Here is a 19,313-nt window from a genome sequence, read left to right on the forward strand (position 1 = left end):
GCAGGAAGTGGGGGCTTCTACTTCTACTTCTCCCACAATGTACTAACTCCACGTTGCTACCTGTTCCCTGTGGTGGCTGCCCACAACTTCATGTGTGTGTTCTTACCCCAATTTCACTAGTGTGTTATTGTGTGTATGTTCACTAAACCACAGATAGGTTGTGAGGATTGAGATCCATTATATCCATTTTTCTACTCTAAATGGGTTCTAGTTCTAATAGTTCTAGTTTTATGCATTATCACACTGTATATGCTCAACAATGGACTGTATATGCAGTAAATGGACACTCCATCTTCTCTCACACATTTTCCAGAGCAGAAGTCAGTACAGTCAAACATGACCAGTGTAGGCTTATCCATATTCATTAAGATAGAAACCAGGCAGAAAAGATCAAGACCAAGAAACTAAGAAAATAGCAAGAACAGGAGATGTGGGAAAATTGAGGAACAGTGAATTAGAAAAACATAGAAATAGGAATTCAAACACATGGTCAAATATATGGCAAACACTGACATATATAGACAAACATGACTATATACAGGCCTAAACTAATGAGGCCAGGAAATAACTAGGAAGGAGATAAGGTTACGGTCTTAGGCTTTGTCCACATGTATGTGTGTATTTTGGCTGGATATTTTCTGCCTGTTCTTTAGCCTCCCATCCACATAACAAAAACACTTTAAAAGGTACATTTCTATGAAAACTATTTTCAATGTTGTTGTGTAGACAGGGGAAAATGAGCTTTGTGGAAATGCTGATGTCACATCAGGCTGGATCTCCAATACTTATTTACTATTTATATAGAGACAGCATATTTTTATGACTTATGCAAACATGCAAGGAAAAACAGACTTCATATTTCCACGTATGAATAGATGTAAATCCTGTTCTGTAACAAATATAATGCTTGTTAGATTTAGAATCCATAATTTCATTACCCTTTATTGTGCTGTGTTTATGTCTCTTTATGACAGAAGGCATTACAAGCATTTTAGATCTCTGAATGGAGGGAAATAATTTAAAAACAGAGGGGGGGGGGGGGGGGGATATTTGTAGATGGGGCCTAAACCAAAGCTGCTACAAATGGTTATTTAAGTAATGTCATGAAAGAATATTTTTTAATAGTGTGAAGACTCTTTCGAAGGTTTAAAAAAGTACTAATTTGTTTGTTTGTTTTAAAGAAATGTACAGACAAGAAACGAGTACTGACAATAACAAGGAAAGCAAGGTAAAATCGGTACACAAGAACTGAGCTGCAGAGAAAAGCCAGTAGTAAACGGACTAAGAGCAAACAATAGCTTAAAAAACCAAAGCATGAAATGTTAAACATGCGCAAAATACAAACATATAATGGCTTAATCACAGAGTTAACACAACAATATTTTCTCTTTAATGATGTGTGGGCAAGTAAATGTATGATGCAATTATTACATCATACACTATCTATAGATTGCAGAGGCTGTTTATGTTAATTACCCTAAGCGCCACACAACTTAATTGGAGCATTAATTATTCCAGTGTTAATGGACTCTGCGAGTGGGACCTCGAGCTGATTTGAGGTTCTGTGCAGAGAGCTATAATTGTGGAAACATCAGGCTGATTAAGATGGAGATCTCACCGACTCAAGCAGCGCTTACTGGAGATGTAGAGGACGTGAGCAGACGATGGAGAGGAGCTGGAGAATGGCAGCTTTTGTCTCGCCTTGCCTAATGGAGAGCCAAGTCAAGGCTCCAGACGCTCAGGCTGAAACAACGCTAATTAACTATTGAGGCCCACTTAGCGTGAGTCTTCCACCCAAACTGCCTGCTGATGATGAGGCCTGTATCTATTCCCTGAAGCGAAGAAGGAATGTGGAAGTGCAAGGAAAAAGCTGCCCTGGCAGAGCTTCTGATCTACAGCCATGGCAATGAAGTCCCCCATTAGTCTTGACGAGAGCATCTTTATTTCCCTCTTTAATCACAGACCAGGAGCTCAGGAGGAAAAGCAAGAAGAAAATGAGATCTTCTTCCTTATTCTTTCAATTGTGCTGAATCTCGCCAAGAGTAAAGCTGTGGAATTGAGTTTTTAAAGAAGAGCGTTGATTGTGTTTTGGATGTGGAGGAACTCCTCTAATGTCCTTTGAGCTCGGCTGATTAAAACAAATCCAACAAGGGTGGAAGCGCATTCAAAAGTGCATTTGGAGCTTTTGATCATATTCGGTAGATTCTCTTCTGAGCCCATTTGGAATGTACAGAAGGTATCCAGTGTTTGATATACTGTGAGGTTGTAGCTTCCTTTTACTTCAATCTGATTAGGCAACATACAAAATGGCTGATAAACATTGCAACTTTAATAACTGATCCTAATATATGTTGCCTTTTAATGCAAAAATAAGTCTTTTTATTGTGATATCCCATTTATTTTGATTTAAAGGAAATAAAAGCAGGAAAAATAGGAATTCCCTGGCCAAACTTCTACAAAGAAACAGCCTACTCTTTGATACACACACCCACACGCACACACACAAACCGTCTTCAACTTGGTTTCTTTTCCCAGAGAATCAATGACTTCACTAATAAAACAATGATGTCCACACAGTGTCGAGAACTTTGAAAGACATGCTGAAAGAAATGGCATTAACTCACATCAGCAGCAGTGACAGGCAGTGTGAAAAAAAAATGCAAACGTGTCTTCAGCGTGGCCTGAGTGTATGGTGTTGTGCCTAAATGACTAGAGTGCCACTTAAGCCAATTCCCCTCTCCGAGTGTCAGACTTGTTAGCTGTGGCGGACGGCTGCCACAGGCTCAGGATCGATACGGGTGCATGTCGCAAATCATAAACACAGGCAGAAGCAGATCAGTCCTACTGCTTGCTCAGCTGCCTGATCTGTTTGTGTCAATATAATCAGTGTAGATGCACCCTGAGCCTGATATCCAGTGCTGCTGTTAGTGTGAGTGGACGTATGAGTGGCTTGTACACATGTGGATGACACAAACAAGTACTTATTAATAAAAGTGTGGTGTATAGTATTGAAAATAACATACAATAGCCCAGATATGTAGCTGGATATCAATCTCAATGTAAAACAAAAATTATCCTAAATGATACCCAAGTTAAATAATAGCAAACCTAATTAACTTAACTACAAACCACTCCTGATTGCTGAATTATGTAATTTTAAAATTTGTTTATAATAAATGCAAATAGACTGTATTTTTTATATCTATGTTTTATTTGTATTTTATGTTCTGCATTTCCCTAAAACACATTAATAGTAAAATCCTCTTAACTAGTAAAGAAAGACAGTGTTAAATGTAAAACTCATGCTACCATTTAATTATTTAAAATTATCAATGGGCTACAAAGCTTTTTGGGGAAATAAATAGTCAACAAAGGTTTTAGGGGAAATAAATTGTTAATAGACCACTGTGATGCACTTACCATGATAACTCAGGACGAAGAACCCACTGCCGCTGAAGTCACTGTGGAACTTGATGAGGATCTGATTGGATGTGCTGTAGACTGACTCCAGAGCTGTGTTCCCACTGAACTGACCAATCTGTGGTGAGCTTTGGTCGGGACCATCCCTATCACAAATCACAAACAAAAGGGGGTTAAAAAAATAAAAGAATAAAATATATGGCACGAAAATATAAACTGACGCCATGATTGGTCTCTAGACCTTCAGGTCAAAACATTCTACATCAGTTTAGCTTTCATTATTTGTACATGTTCTAAGCAATTCTGAATATAATAGGCATTTTCTAATGAAAAAATGAATAGATGTAAATGATTAATTACTGACTGCATTCTGACAGGTTTTATGTGATTTATGGTTCAATGCAATGTAAATGTGCCAGGAAGTTTTATGCTAGATAAGGAAATATGTATCCACAAAGCCTACTGAAGCCTTTTCCTCTACAGAACTACTGGCATATCTATACATGCATATTTGATACCATGTTCCATTACATAAACAATGACATGTACTCAGCGGTGAAACAAGTACAGAAAAAAAAACTTTACAAAGAACAACTGCCACATAAAAGTTATGTCAAAGTGTGAACAATGGTAAAAATTATACAAGTCTGTTTTAAAATAATTGCCCAATCCCTTAAGATATATGTGCATACAGCTCTGGAAAAAAAAGAAGAGACCACTTAATGATGAGTTTCTTTGATTTTTACCAAATTGAAAATCAAAAGGAAGAGGATGATCACAAGCCATCAAACCAAGCTTAACTTTTGCACCCGGAGCAGCATGAAGTTTTCCAAAAGCAGTGTGTAAAAAACAGGGTTATTATATTGATTTCTGAACTCTTAAAACTTTATGAATATGAACTTGTTTTCTTTGCATTATTTGAGGTCTGAACGCTCTGCATCTTTTTTGTTATTCCAGCAATTTCTCATTATCTGCAAATAAATGCTCTAAATGACAATATTTTTATTTGCAATTTGGGAGAAATGCTGTCCATAGTTTATAGAATAAAACAACAATGTTAATTTTACTCAAACATATACCAATAAATAGCAAAATCAGATTCAGAAACAAAAATTCAGAGCTGTATATGGTCATATATATAAAATCACTGCATGCTGTATGAGTGTGCATAGTTTTGTTCACAGTAGACAAAACTAGATAAAGGTTTTGCCTGAGAGTAACACTGTGCTTACTTTTAAATGCTTAAAATCCTGCCTCTGATATCACCTTTAATCACTCAACCGAGGTGAGCTTGCTTAATCAGTTTTTATATAAGAGGACTAAGACTTGTGTTAATCTAATCCGGAGCACATTTGTCAGGTTTAACCAGCTACAATAACTGTTGCTTTTGCTTGTACGGCTATGTGAAGTCTGTTTGTAATTTGCTCACATCTGCTAGAAACCTTGTGTAGCTGAAAGAGAACAGTCTCATCTGTTTGCTTTAGAAAGAATTTCAGTTCAAAATCTCAAGTGAGATGCCAGAGATCATTACAAAATCTGGGGTCAGAGAGGAATGCTTTATACCATGACAGAACAGCAGAACCCAGCTGATGCACAGTGTACACATTAGACCTGACCTGACCCAAAGCTGGAGGTGGTCTGGTTCAGGTCAGCTACCCCATGTCTGCTCTGCCTCTATATTAAGCAAGCGCAGCAGAAAACCTCGAGCATGGAGGAGGCTGTGTTTTGTCCATGTACCGTTTCACTGGACTAATGAGCTAGCAGACATTCTCTCATCTAGGTCACCTTTAACACATGAGATGGTCAGTAGGTGCAGCACACTGAGGAGCTGATGCGGTACACAGAGAGCTGAGGAGTGAAGAATAATGGCGAAGAACGTGTGTGTGTGTGTTTGTAAGTGTGTGTGTGCTGGTGTGTGGGAATATCGCACTGTGTCCCTTGGCTTTCTGAGCTGTTAGAAGTGTTCCAAGGCTGAAACGAACTACATAAACACAATCAGAGACAGAGAGATGACTTTAAATAAATAAAAGGTCAACAATGCAGACTCCAGCCCAGCTGAAGATGCATTATTTAAGCAGGCTGCTAGTGGAGAGCGTGCAAACAGCATTAATAAGTAAAAGAACCCTCTGGAATTACTCTCAAACAAAAGAGACCTCCAGTATGAGAGTTCACCATGTACATTAATTACAGTTATTGTTACACATCCCACACAACAGCAATATCAGTGCACCAGGATCCAAGTAGGCTTTGTACACATTAATACGTTTTATTTTGAAATGCATCCCTTTTGCTATATTTCTTGCCTGCTGTCCACACCACTCAATGTGGTGTCAAAAAATGTAATGAATGTAATGAATAAGGATGTCATTACAAAAATGTAATGAATAAGGATATATTCATAGGATATATTCAAATAAGGAACTTTAATAAGGGATTTTTAAGCACTCTGTCCTAGGCCATCCCACTTCCACATTACTGTCCATATACTCCATCCATGAGTATACAAGATTATACACAGTGTAGCCTAAAATAATGTATAATTATTTAATTATGCTTATTAAAATAACTCTGGGTTATGAGCTGTATATCAACCTCACATCTTTTGAATTACTTTTTGTTAGATGTTACAAGACAGGATGAGACAAGACAACAATATGGATAATACATGTGCTGAGCACAGATGGAATTTGACTTCCACCTTTAACCTGTCCCTGAAGCAAACATATGCATACACACTAGTGAGCACATGCACAGTGATACACAGTGACATTGTAAAAACATGTGCCTGGAGCAGTGAGCGGTTATTACTGTGGTGCCTGTGGGCTTTAAGTAGTAGAAAAATCTTCAATCCTGTCATCAATAACATGGTGCTCTGACCACTGAGCCACCACTGCCCAAAAAAACAAGTCCTACAGTTAATATTATACATAACACTACCTGCCATCTGTCTAATTGATGGCAATGAACCAAATACATCAAATAAGTCCAGTTGTCATACTTACAAATAGCTACAAGATCTGAAGATTTTGGGGAAATTTGGAGAAAATGGAGGCAGAGTGGGATAGAAGGATAAAATAAGGGAAAATCCCATGAAATACATGAGAGTTGACGGGTATACTCCAGAGTTTTATTATGTTTTATATTATAAATTATGCGATTAAACAATGACAGTGAAGAATACTGTTGTATCTCAAATCACGCTAACTAATCAGACCACTTTAACAGAAAGAGAAACAGTGTGTAAAAGTGCAGCACTGTATGATTACAAGCACTGTTTAATGGATGTTGTAGTAAAATTGGTGGGTAATGTGAATGACAAGCTCAAATTTGCCACTTTTTAAGAATGTAGAGCATATTGCAGTTGTTTAAATCCCTCACGGTTCAGTTTGGAAGTAAGACTATTGAAAGTGAGCACGTTTCATTTGGTTGTTAAAGGGCATATTTTGCAGCTTTAAGAATGGTGATAAATATAAACCTAAAAGAGGGTACTTCTGTAGGTTATCTACTGTATCTACACTGACTGCATGCCAAAGCTGTTGCTTTCCCATAACTGAATACTGGGATAGGAAGAGCACAGCACAGGCATTAATAGTACACTGCTGTTAAAGATATTTTAATAAAAAAACCTTGCTGTTCCTTGATCATAGTATTTTCTGAAACTTAACAACTGACTACAGAGTGAACAATGTGCTTTCACATACCCAGTATATGTAAATGGTCATGTGAGCTCAATTTTAGACAGATTAATATAGACAGAGGTTAGTTCTGATACAAAGTGAAAAGGCTGGTCTGAACAGATTTAAATAAATAAAAAAAAAATTACATTTTTAAAATGTCTCCATTAACATAGCTCTACTCAAAAATATTGGCCCTACAAAACAGCCCACTGGTTGACTCTGTATCTGAGAGTAAAACCTGAAGACACTACTGTGACAGACTATTCCACTTGCTGTAGTTTAAACTATAGATTTACAATGCTTGCATTAATTAACTGGCACAAAAGTTACATCCCCTTACATTCCACAAAAGGAGATTTACATTACAATAGCATTCACACAAGCCTGATAACTGCACTGACTAGATCTGCTTTCTCTAAGCGTTTCATTGTTTTATATAATCATTGTTCATTTCTGTTTGTTGGCTTTCTACTGCCATTCTTCTCTTAGTGTTATCTACAAATCTGCATGACTAAAGCTGCTTACCAAATGAGCTATTTTGCCATAAAGAGACAAAAATGGTAGCTATGGTAATAAGTCAGAAGCACACCTAATTGGCAAAGCTTCTTCCTAAAGGGTAAGAGAGAGAGAGACAAAGCTCAGAGGAGAAGGGAATGCAAATGAGATGGGGAATGCAAAGATTTTTAAACTTGTTTAATTAAAGCCTCCACACATTCTAATGCAAAACAAAATGGAAAGTGGAGCTTCATACCGGCACTTTCAACAATTTTAACACCATTTTTATGAGCGCTTTTATAAGCTTCAGCTTTTTATTTTTAAAGCAAACTAAAGCTCTGCCCCATTGCATTTCCCAATAAACGAGTGTGGATAGCACAATAAACCACATCAAAAAAAGCTCAGATAAGTAAAATAAAATCTTGGTTATTCACTGAGGAAAAATATATATCTGAGCAAACTCATGGTTACTAGAGTGATTTTTATTTGACTTCGGCCATGAAGAAAATATTTTGGCCTCATTACTCTTTCCAGGAAGGTGAAACTACAGTGTTTTATATGCATGCATTATGATTATTTTTATGTTTTATATATTTTGTGTGTGTGTGTGTGTGTGTTATGAATGTTCTGTTTCTGCTGGTTTAGAATGAAAGAAAGGAGCATGGTTTTTCAGCTGGGTTGTTTCTAACCAGTCGCAACTCAAGAGTAGAGTAACTGTAGCGTAAAGGTTAGAGAAGTGGGCTTGGATCAGAAGGTCACTGCTTCGATCTCCTGGACCATGAAGGATCACTGTTCTCTCCTTCCTCAACATTCACGGCTGAGGTGAACATATCTAACCCACAATTGCTCCCAAGGGACTTAAGTGGCCGTTCACCTTTCCAGGTGCGTGTACTCACTGTCCCAGTTCACTAGTGTGAGCGTGACTGTGTGCGTCACTGCCACAGATTGATTAAACGTGGAGGATAAATTCCATCACACTACTGTGCAAAGCTGTAACATGTGATCTTAAACTTAACTTTAATATATTTTTCACTGTTTGTGTAAGAGTATTCATGTTAATTAGTGGTGTAACCATATATTGTGTATGCGTACCAAATTATCACAGTACAAATGTCACGATTCACTGCACCCCCTGTATGGAGAATATGTTCAGACAAATACAAACTATAAAGCGTACATGGTCAGGTTTTTTCTCATTATTTCCCTGTTCAGAGGGAAGTATTATTGGCCTGTAGCCTGCTCCTAACCCTGGGTAGTATTGCTGGAGTAGAATTAGCATTACCTGCTAACTGCGCTAGCTCTTTCACTGTTCAGAGGGGAGTATTATCACCCTGTAGCCTGCTCCTAACCGCGGGTAGTACTGCTGGAGTAGAATTAGCATTACCTGCTAACCGCGCTAGCTCTTTCACTGTTTAGAGGGGAGTATTATCGGCCTGTAGCCTGCTCCTAACCCCAGCTAGCACTGCTGGAGTAGCATTAGCATTACCCGCTAACTGTGCTAGCTCTTTCACTGCTCAGAGGGGAGTATTACTGGCCTGTAGCCTGCTCCTAACCCCGGCTAACTCCGCTGGAGTAGAATTAGTATTACATGCTAACCGCGCTAGCTCTTTCACTGTTCAGAGGGGAGTATTATCGGCATGTAGCCTGCTTCTAACCCCAGCTAGCACTGCTGGAGTAGCATTAGCATTACTCGCTAATCATGCTTGCTACTTCTCCATTTAGAGGGGAGTATTACCGCACTGTAGCCTGATCCTAATCCCGGCTAAGCCTACTGGAACCTTTAATGCCAATGCTAGGCCTAAGTGCTGGAGAAATGTGGGAATTTAAGCTTACTGTAAATAAACTGTTTTAAGGAGATAAATCTGTGTAGATTTACATCCAGCATTCGTTTGATTTTAAAATAAAGTATTTTTATTACAGTTTTGTTTACTTAGCTTTACTTGACTTAGATAGCTACCCCCCACCACCACCCAGTGACAAGACCGGCTGAATTAGAAGTTCCTTATAGTGTCTCTCAAAATGCACCTTATAATCCAGTGCGCCTTATGTATGAAAATAGACATTCATTGATAGTGCACCTTATAATATGATGCGCCTTATAGTGACAAAAATAAGGTATAATGTATCTATTTATCCAAAAAGATATTTTGCAGCAATACAATCAAATTCTATGCATTTTCAGATTTCAACAACAGCAGTGGTACATTACTGCAATAATACAAGAAAGCAGATAAATTTGAAAACGCACTGCTTTTTTGCACATATCTCTATGGATCTCAATTTAAAACCTGTGTCCTCATGATAACCAAGGCAAGGTGAATGCTACAGTCCCCAACACTCAGGCTCATAGTATTGTAGAAATGCTTTCACACATGTATTTTCCTTCCTGAAACCCGTGGGAGAGTAGCTTGGGGGCTTTTAGAGCAGCAAAGCTGGATGCGCTCTACAGAGTCTGCTCTTTTCTAGGAAGTTCTGCCAGTCACCAGAGACCTGCTCCTCCTCCAGGCTGGAAGTCGATTAACTCTTTTAGCCATGTAATCAGTCAAATCTCTCAGCAGAGCTGGCCTACTTCTCTCTGGTGTTATTAGCACAGAAACCTGCTCTGACAGTACCACTCGCTATTGATCACAGGCTGATGAATATTAATTGATTCCTTAATAAGTATGTAATTGCATATTTATGATATGCATATGAGCTCTTACCACACAGTGATATAGTCATAGATGGGCTCAGTGCTGAGGACAGTAAAGTTGATGTAGATGCCATTCCCAGGGGGAACCCTCACACTCCACACACAGTCCTGGAAGTTGGGATACTCAGCCGGATGGCCAGGGGAAAAGATGGTGCCGTTCATCGCTGTGATGTTTCCTCCACACAGAGCTAAGAGGGGGCACAAACGGTCACAATGATTTACTGATGGCCAAGGAAAAAACAGTTTAGTCAAAAATACACACTCTTTACCATACCATAGTGCTAAATATGGTTCCTTGAGCAGTGCTGTAGAAGATCCACAAAGTCTATGAGCAATGCTTCAGAAGAATTTGGCTCTTTAAAAACTTGCCAAATAACCTTTAGATCAGGTAAAAGTTAATTAAACTTTTAAAAGCTAGGGAAGCAGGTTTAGGACCAGGAGGTCACTGGTTCGTTCCCCTTAACCAGCAGGAAAGAAAGGAGCGACAAGGGGCAGTGAAGGAAACAGCAGTGCTTTCTCCTCCTGCAACATTTATTGCTGAAGTGTGTCCTTGAGTAAGGGCACTCCTTGGGTGCTGAGGTGGATGCCTACCACTCCAGGTGTGTGCTAACTCTCCCTACTGTGTGTATGTGTGTTCACTACTAAAGATGGGTTTGATGTGGGAGCTACATTTTGTTGTACTTCTGTAGTGACATTCCTTTGGCAATAGGGGAACCCATTTTGGTGTTATATAGAACCATTTATAAAAAGGATCTATACAAAAAAAGAACTATAAAATATGTTTTGAACTTTTGAACCAGGCTACATTATATAGTACTGTGTGTGTAACTTCTGTCCATTTAGGGAACTCATTTGTTCAGAGTGCACAGACTGTGCTTGGGAATGCCCACACCTGTGTAAGTTATGAGGTATTATTTTGTGAGTGAGTTTGAGTAAGGTCTGATAGTGGGTGCCAGGTGGATGGGATGTTCCTTTTTTAAGTAGCGCTGGAATTTAACATTAAATCCACAGTGTAGAAGGCATTATCCCCCACACTGCTTAAATGCAGGAGACCCCACGTGCCAATCCAACAGGTCATTACAGTGTCCTTTAGCTTCCATGGTGACACGGCAAAGGTCAGAGGACATGATACTAGTCCGTAGTTGGTCTCTCAATGTAAGTTGTATTACTATATTTTATAACATTATTTTTTGTCCATAAAACAATAGCTGAATTAGATGCATTTTTGTTTGATATAAATTCAGGGTCACTAACAACCCAAGATATAATCCCAATATAAACTAAACATTCTGCTACTTTTGCACAAAATTTATTCATGCCTTTTGAGGACAGAGGAAACTGCTGTTGACTCATAAACCAGGGGGCAATTGTTCTCAGCAAAAGGACACACACCATAATTTAGCATTAAGAGATGGTAACTGAGGTAAGGATAAGAATCTAAGCCCCAGGCATATCTCTTATGTCAGCTTATCGTCTGCTGCTCCATAACCAGGGAATATAAATAGCTGCACATTTTTATACCAGTTTTAAATGAAAAACAGCAAGTACGCAAAGCCAGGGTCATTCAATTTTGAAACCCTATCAAAGCAGTGAATGGGAAAATGTTCTCTTTTATAGCAGACCCTGAATCTTCTGAAGTCAGCATTAATAAGTAGTCTACAGACGTTTAATCAGAATGCTCAGTGTGTAAAGGCGGGGCGGTGTGAGATGGTCACCTTCGCAGCGCGGCACAGGGAAGTTCCAGTTGCGGCTGGTTCCATGCAGGCACGTGAGCGAGGTCTCTCCGATCAGGGAGTAGCCTGGTAGGCACTCAAACGACACAGTCATGCCAACGCTGAAATCACTGCCAATCACAATGCCATTCCTGAAGGGTCGAGGGTCAGGGCAGCTTTGCAGCTGATAGGCTGGGTTTGGAAAAAACAAGCAGAGGCATAATCACACATAGCACTACACAGTGCTGGCTGAAGTGCAAAATAGCCTGAGGAACACTAAAATGGTTTGGCTTGATGACAGAGGAAAGAGAATTTCTTCACAAGAGAAAAAAAACAATCAAAAAATTAATAATTTCAAAATGCATTTAAACACTCCTGATTCATTTAAAAAAGAAACAAATAAAAAAATAAAAAAAGCTTTCTGGAACGTTACAGAACCTTTCGAGGACAACAGGAAAAATTAGACTATATATTTGTACTGTCATTCCATCTTAATCACCCCCCCCATCACTATTGCACTATTGTCTTCTTTCTCACGTATGCTCAAAAAGAGGTGGTGACTGACTTCACATGTGTCAGAGGAGGCATGTGCTAGTCTTCACCCTCCTGGTGTGTTGGAGTATTACTAGTGATAGGGGGAGTCCTAATGAGTGAGTCTTGTAATTGGTCTTGTAAATTGAGAAGTAAAAAAGGGGATACATAAAAAAAAAAAAAGAAATATAATAGTAATAAGAGAAGATAATTTGGTTACTTATAGGTCAAAAAGCCAAGAACAAATGAATCAGAAAAATCTCACAGTACAAACAGCACCACAGCTTGCTGTTTAAGTGAAAGTCCTTGCGGAGTTCAAAGATTTATGCCCTCCCAACAAAAACAAGCTAGTAACATAAAACCTCCAGCAGTGATTGCAGGCGTTTGAGCTGACTTTTACTCTCAGTGAGACATGGGAGTGTGGTTTAGAGGCTTTTAAAGAAGGAATGTGGGATGTGCTCTACAGAGAGCCTGCTATTTCCTCGAATATGTTCAGCATTATGTGTACTTTTTAACTAAATGTCACTTCTGCTCAGCCTAAAGATGTGAACATTTACCTTTTAAACATTTAAATGAACAAGACATGACATTCAAGTGATGAAAGATATTAAAATTGAATGAAATGCTAAGGAAGCAAATGTGTAAAGTGAATGAATTTAAAAGATCAGCCTTATTACCAAAGATGTTGCTTACTATACACGCTGATCATAGGTTACATTTTTTAATCTGTGTCTTCTATATAATTACCAACATTAAATATGTATAATAAATAATATAAAATAATAAATATAAATTGTAATTTTTTCCTCCCTTCTTAAAACATGCATAAAACCTTCCAGCAACCCACTGGAATAGCTTCAAGCTGAATAAATAAAGCCTCACCCTGGTATGTAATGTGAAATCCAGGCTTGTTCTGGGAGTAGTCGCTGTGAAAGAAGAAGCTGGTCTCGTGAGTGGTGCTGAACAGCAGCTCTGGCACCTGTGGCCCACTGAACCTATCAATCACTGTACTGGTGTCTGTTGGACCACTCCGGATCTCAAGGTAGTCATGAATGGCCTCGGTGGAGAAGTTCAGAAATTGCAGGTGGATCCCTGATCAAGTAAACAGAAAATACTTATTAAAGTAAACACTGCCTTGTGACACATTGCATCATCATGCAGGAAAAAGGCAAATTAAAATGGGCAAATTGCAGCCATGAAGGGAAACACATGATTCTCAACTGTCCAGTTTTTGTAAGGGCCTCAGCTTTCTGTTCTTGGCTGACAGAATTTGAAACCCAAGGTTGGATTACATATGACTTCTGAGATGCCTTTCAGCTCATTGCAGTTCTCCAAATTAGTTATCTAAATTAGTGTAGCCATTCTGTCAGATACATTATTGAGAACTTAGGAGGATTTAGTTTATTTTTGAAGACAGGAAAACTGAGAAATAGGACAACTAGGGTTATTCTTAGACGAAAAACTTTATTGACTTTTTTAACATGAATACTTTGGTGCATGCTGGATGCTAAAATTCAAGAGTAATTGCTGTGGAATTAGTTACGTATTGCTCACCGTATGAGAACCGCACATCTACTATAATTAGAGGCCATTCTGAAAACATTTAATCAAAAATCATTTGCATGCTACTGGATCCATAAAGGTGTGAAATGTGCTTTGACCTCTGAGAATACAATTTAAAGATGAGTGATGAACTCTTTTTGCAGTTCTGACATTCTATGAAAATCAATGAGTTTTACATCAATTTTAGATGCAAATTAAATATTTTCTAATTGAAGATCACGATAATTCAGTCAAATAAACCTCTTTTCTCCTGCTATTAAAAATAAAGTGTTTTTCTTGAATTTAATGGACCATGCTGATTAAGAGCTGGTTAACTAGCTGAGTTACCAGTATAGCGCACGTGTTTTGCTCCACTGGCAGCTTTTTAACCACACTGACTATTAAAGGTCAGCTTACACCATTTTAAACCAGCTACCAGCAAACACTATAGCATTGAGGCCATGGTGACATGTTTCACCGAAATTCAATACAGCACTTTGTCCTTCACTTTAACCCAGAAGTGCCATATAATGAACATCCTGACTTCACCACAGGGGAATGCGTAAATGTATGATCATGTAATCTTAGTGCTGGAGATAAAACTAGCTCCTTTTATAGGTGTGTTTTTCTTCTACAGGTCAGCTTCATTTTTACAACTCAAATGCTTTGATTAAATGTTTTACATTCAACAGAACTAGTTCTGACTTGAATTATAGAGACAAAAAATAAAAGAAGTTATGAAATTGTTGTGTCATTTATATTACATTGGGATTTTAAACTTACATTTTTGTTGTCATGTATTAATCAATTTAGTCATTTATTAGTCAATATTAGTCTTTTTTTTACCAGAGTAAGAAAAAATAACATGCTCAAGTTGCTCATTTAACTAACTGATTTTATTTTGGATTTTGTTTCAATATTCAGAACTGAGGCTCTGGGCTCTAATGTTTTAAAACCTATGCTGCTAGTATTTATGGGTATGCAAATTATAACAACAAATGATTTTTTTCCTTTGTATATTATAAATCATTCAACAACATTTCCAAAACAAAACCCCACAAAAAAATATACCTACCAAAGCCAATGGGCAAGGTGACAGTCCAGGTGCAGTCGAGACCACTGGGGTAGTTGCCAGGATATCCAGGACTCAGGATTACTCCACTCACATCGGTCATGGATCCACCACACTGAGCTGAAATGGCACAAACAGGAACATTTAACCAACAGCACTGATGTATCATATTTTAGTTATATACAGGGCTGTGAAAAAGTCTCTGCCATTTACTGATTTATTTTGTTTTTGCTTTTTTACCATATGTGCGTTTTTTTAGATTACCTAACATTTTATTATCAGACTAAGATAACATGAAAAAACATAAAAGCAGTTTTAAATGATGGTTTTATTTATTAAGAGAAGGAATATATTTAAACAAAACTGGCCCTATGTGAAAAAGCATTTTGGTTGGGCCCAGTGTTGGTTATAGTTATAGTTACTAGTTACTTCTCCAAAAAAATAACTGAGTTACTCCACTATAAAAGTAACTAGTTACCAGTAAAAGTAAAACTATCACGTTACTTTTTATTATTCGCCAGTCAAAAAAAAAGAAAATCAATTATGCATTTACTATTATTAGTAGAAAAATAACAAACGAAAATAAACCCAAAATGTTGACATAAATATAATCTAACGAATTTCAAAAAAATAAAATGAAATTCTCCACACAACCAAAGAAAATTACTAAAACTTGTAATACTGAAAAAAACGGAAAAAACGGAAAAATGCGTCTGAGGATGAAATTAAACAAACCAAGCCACACTCAAAGAAAATATGTATATATAAACAAAACAAAATAATAGACAAAAACAACAATCTAATGACCGTTAAAATAGTATTAATATAACAGCTTCACCAAAAGAGAATAGAGCTTAGATCGGGCCCAAAAAATCCGACCCGACCCAGCCCTAGCCCGCGCACGTTCTGCCCAAGCCCGACTCAACCCGAACCATGAACTGTCATTATGAGCCCGACCCGATCCACCCCATAAACTGGCTGTTTTCGGGCTGATTGAATGAGCGAAATATAATCAGAATTATGTTAATTAACACTGGAACATAAAAGCATAGAACTATTATTTAATTAAAATGATTTTTAAGAACAGCTACACACAGTGCTGCAAGTCAAACGCGGAGGCGTTCACGTGCGCCCAGAGCTACGTGATTACATTATTCATTTTTATTATAGTTTAATTTTATTTTGTTTTTATTTTTTCTGTTCAGTAAGTTTTTAGGGTGGGCTTGCTAGTTTTTATTAGTATTTACACATCTCATCAGAGAGATCAATCTAATAAACGTGAGAGAGAAAGAGAGAGAGAGAGATTTCTGGTATAAGCTACTCACAGGTAAATGTTCTCACACACTGTATCTCCTGTTTCTCTTTCATCTGCCTCGCGCTCATATTGTAATCCCATACATTCTCAGTGTTTTCTGTCGTATTTTGCGGCTAGTGCGAGCGCTTTACACAAGAACTAACGGACCACGAGGTGCCGCGCGCTCGGCACAACACCGCCCGCTGAACAACTCCGCCGTACAACAGCGCTTATAAATAAATTAAACACGAAAATTAGGGTATTCTATCAGTAATTTCAGTTCGTTTTAGTTAGTTTTATAAACACAAAATACAGTTCGAGATAGTTATGTTTTTTTCCTTTTAATTACCGTTTTTATTAGATTCAGTTAACACAAATGTTTTTTCACTTTCAGTTTTCGCTATTTCGTTCGCTTTAGTGAACAATAATAATTGGTTACTTCGCAACATTGTGATAATCACACCAGAGATTTATATAAAATAAAAATAGGAGCCCGATTTCGGGTCGGTCCTCGGGTCATGTCGGGTTCGGGCAGAGAATCTAAGCTCTAAAAGAGAAAGCAGCAGCACCACAAAAACCGGAGCAGCTAAAAAGAGCTTAACATCCTTAATTCGGAACTTGGGCTGTCCACGGCAATCACTGAATTAATTAGGGCCAGAATCGTCACAATTGTGCCTCACTTCACCAGGAAAGAGGAGGGGTTAACCAGGGCAAAGCGAAGTAAAAAAAAAAAAAAAAAAAGTTCATAGAGCGGCTAAAGTAAAGTGCAGTAACGGGGTGTCGGAAATGGTAACGGTGTTATACTTACAGTCAGAGTAATTAGTTAGATTACTCGTTACTGAAAAAAAGTAACGGCGTTAGTAAGTTTTAACGCCGTTACTCCCAACACTGGTTGGGCCACTCTTGGAAGCAACAACTGCAACCAAGCTTTACTGATAACTGGCAATGAGTCTTTTACATCTCTATGAAGGAATTTTGGCCCACTCTTCTTGGCAGAATTGTTTTTATTCAGCCACACTTTATTTTGCTTTTTTCTTTAGCCATTCAGAGGTGGACCTGATGATGTGCTTCAGATCCATGTTCTGCTAAAGAACCCAAGTATGCTTGAGCTTTAAGTCCCAAATTGATGCAAAGACATTCTGGTAAATAGCAGAATCAACGGTTCCAACAGTTCCATTACAGCAAGTTGAACAGACCCTGAAGCAGCACCAGACCACCACACTACCACCACCATGTTTTACATTCAGTATGATGTTCTTTTTCTGAAATAATATGTTAAGTCGTATGCCACATGTAATGGGACACACCTTCCAAAAAGTCTGCCAGCCCATAGAATATTTTCCCTGGTTCTGGGGATCATCAGGATGTTTGTTGGCAAATCTGAGATGGACCATTATGTTCTTTTTGGTCAGCAGTGTTCCTTAGATGTTGCTTTGGGTTCTTTTTTGACTTCCTGGATGAGTTGTCTATAGCTAGCTAGCTAACTAGATACCTTATTTATCCCTGAGGGGAAATTTTGGACATCCAGCAGCGGGTACACACAGTACACAAAAGTTACAAAGGAAGGATAAGATAAAACAATACTTATACAAATACAATAAAATATAAAGTACAAAATGACAGTCTGTATGGCCTGAGGGACAAAAGACTTTCGGAGTCTGTCCGTGGAGCAGGACTGGGACAGCAGTCTGCCGCTGAATGAGCTTCTCTGCCTGGTGATGGTGCTGTGCAGAGGGTGGTGAACATTGCCCACCATGTTCAGCAGCTTGCTGAGGGCTCTCCTCTCTGCCAGTGGTGTTAAGGACTCCAGCTCTAATCCCAGCACAGAACCAGCTTTCCTCACCAGCCTCTCCAGTCGTCCAGCGTCCCTCTTGCTGATGCTGCCTCACCAACACACTACAGCGCAAGAGAGTCCATGCCCTTTTAGGAGTAATTTTGGTAGGCCGGTCACTGCTGGGAAAGCTCATTAGTGATCCATTCGTGAATAATATTTCTTACTTTGGTCTGCTGGAGTTTCAAAGCTTTAGAAATGACTTTGTAACATGTCAATGACATTGTTTTCTCATGTTCTTGATTTTTTTTCAGATCAGGGCATATTGGGTTAATTTTTTAGCTATTTTACCTGCTCCATGTTGTCAGACAGGTTCTATTTATGTGATTTCTTAATTCTACAGCTTTGGCAGTAATCAGGTCTGGTTGTGGCTGCTGAAATTGAACTCTTTCCAAAAGAAATGTGTTAATAACAGTTAATTCATGGGGGGCAATTATTGTTTAACATAGAACCAGGTTTGCTTTACTATTGTTTTCACCTGATAAATGAAGTCATCATTAATTGTTCTGTTTTTTTTTTATTTACCCAGGTTATCTTTGGCTGATATACTTACATTTGTTTAATATTCTAAAAAAAATGTCAGTATGACAAAAAACAAAGAAACCTGTAAGGGGGCAAATACTTTTTCACAGCACCATAAAATAATGCCTATACTATTCTGCTAACACGTGTGTGCTCTGAAAATGACCAAAAAGAGTATTTTCTCCTTGTTTATGTGTTCAAACATTTTATTTTTAATGGTTAGCTATGCGCTTTATCCCTAACATGAATCATACAAGAAAACTGAGTGAAGCAACTCCTGCTGATATCAATCAGCACATCAATGCTAGAAACTCTTTTCATTAAGTTAGATACAGCCTTTACTCGGTTCTGAGGTCATGTACTGTATAGTCCACAATGGTGAGGCTAACAGCTAATTAAGAGTGATTCACACAACACCAGAATCAAACCTCTGAATCAGGGCACTAGAAAACAGCGCTTCAAACAGACCTGGCAGACCTCCGACAAACAGAACACAGCTCATCTATCAAAGTAACAAATCAGTTC

General features: G+C 38.2%; 1 protein-coding gene across 5 annotated transcripts in view; it reads right to left on the reverse strand.

The window, feature by feature from the left end:
* The window catches only part of csmd3b (CUB and Sushi multiple domains 3b), a 524,461-nt gene that overhangs the window by 85,042 nt on the left and 420,106 nt on the right, over positions 1-19,313 (reverse strand). For all 5 annotated transcript variants that reach the window (XM_022683312.2, XM_049475470.1, XM_022683311.2 and 2 more), the window contains 5 exons: positions 15,145-15,261; positions 13,410-13,619; positions 12,000-12,188; positions 10,295-10,472; positions 3,421-3,566 (listed from right to left, as the gene is read on the reverse strand). In XM_022683312.2, coding sequence (XP_022539033.2) covers positions 3,421-3,566; positions 10,295-10,472; positions 12,000-12,188; positions 13,410-13,619; positions 15,145-15,261 — 840 coding nt within the window. The remainder of the gene's footprint in view (positions 1-3,420; positions 3,567-10,294; positions 10,473-11,999; positions 12,189-13,409; positions 13,620-15,144; positions 15,262-19,313) is intronic.

Source organism: Astyanax mexicanus, chromosome 3 (assembly GCF_023375975.1).
Source record: "Astyanax mexicanus isolate ESR-SI-001 chromosome 3, AstMex3_surface, whole genome shotgun sequence".
Classification (NCBI taxonomy): Eukaryota; Metazoa; Chordata; class Actinopteri; order Characiformes; family Acestrorhamphidae; genus Astyanax; species Astyanax mexicanus.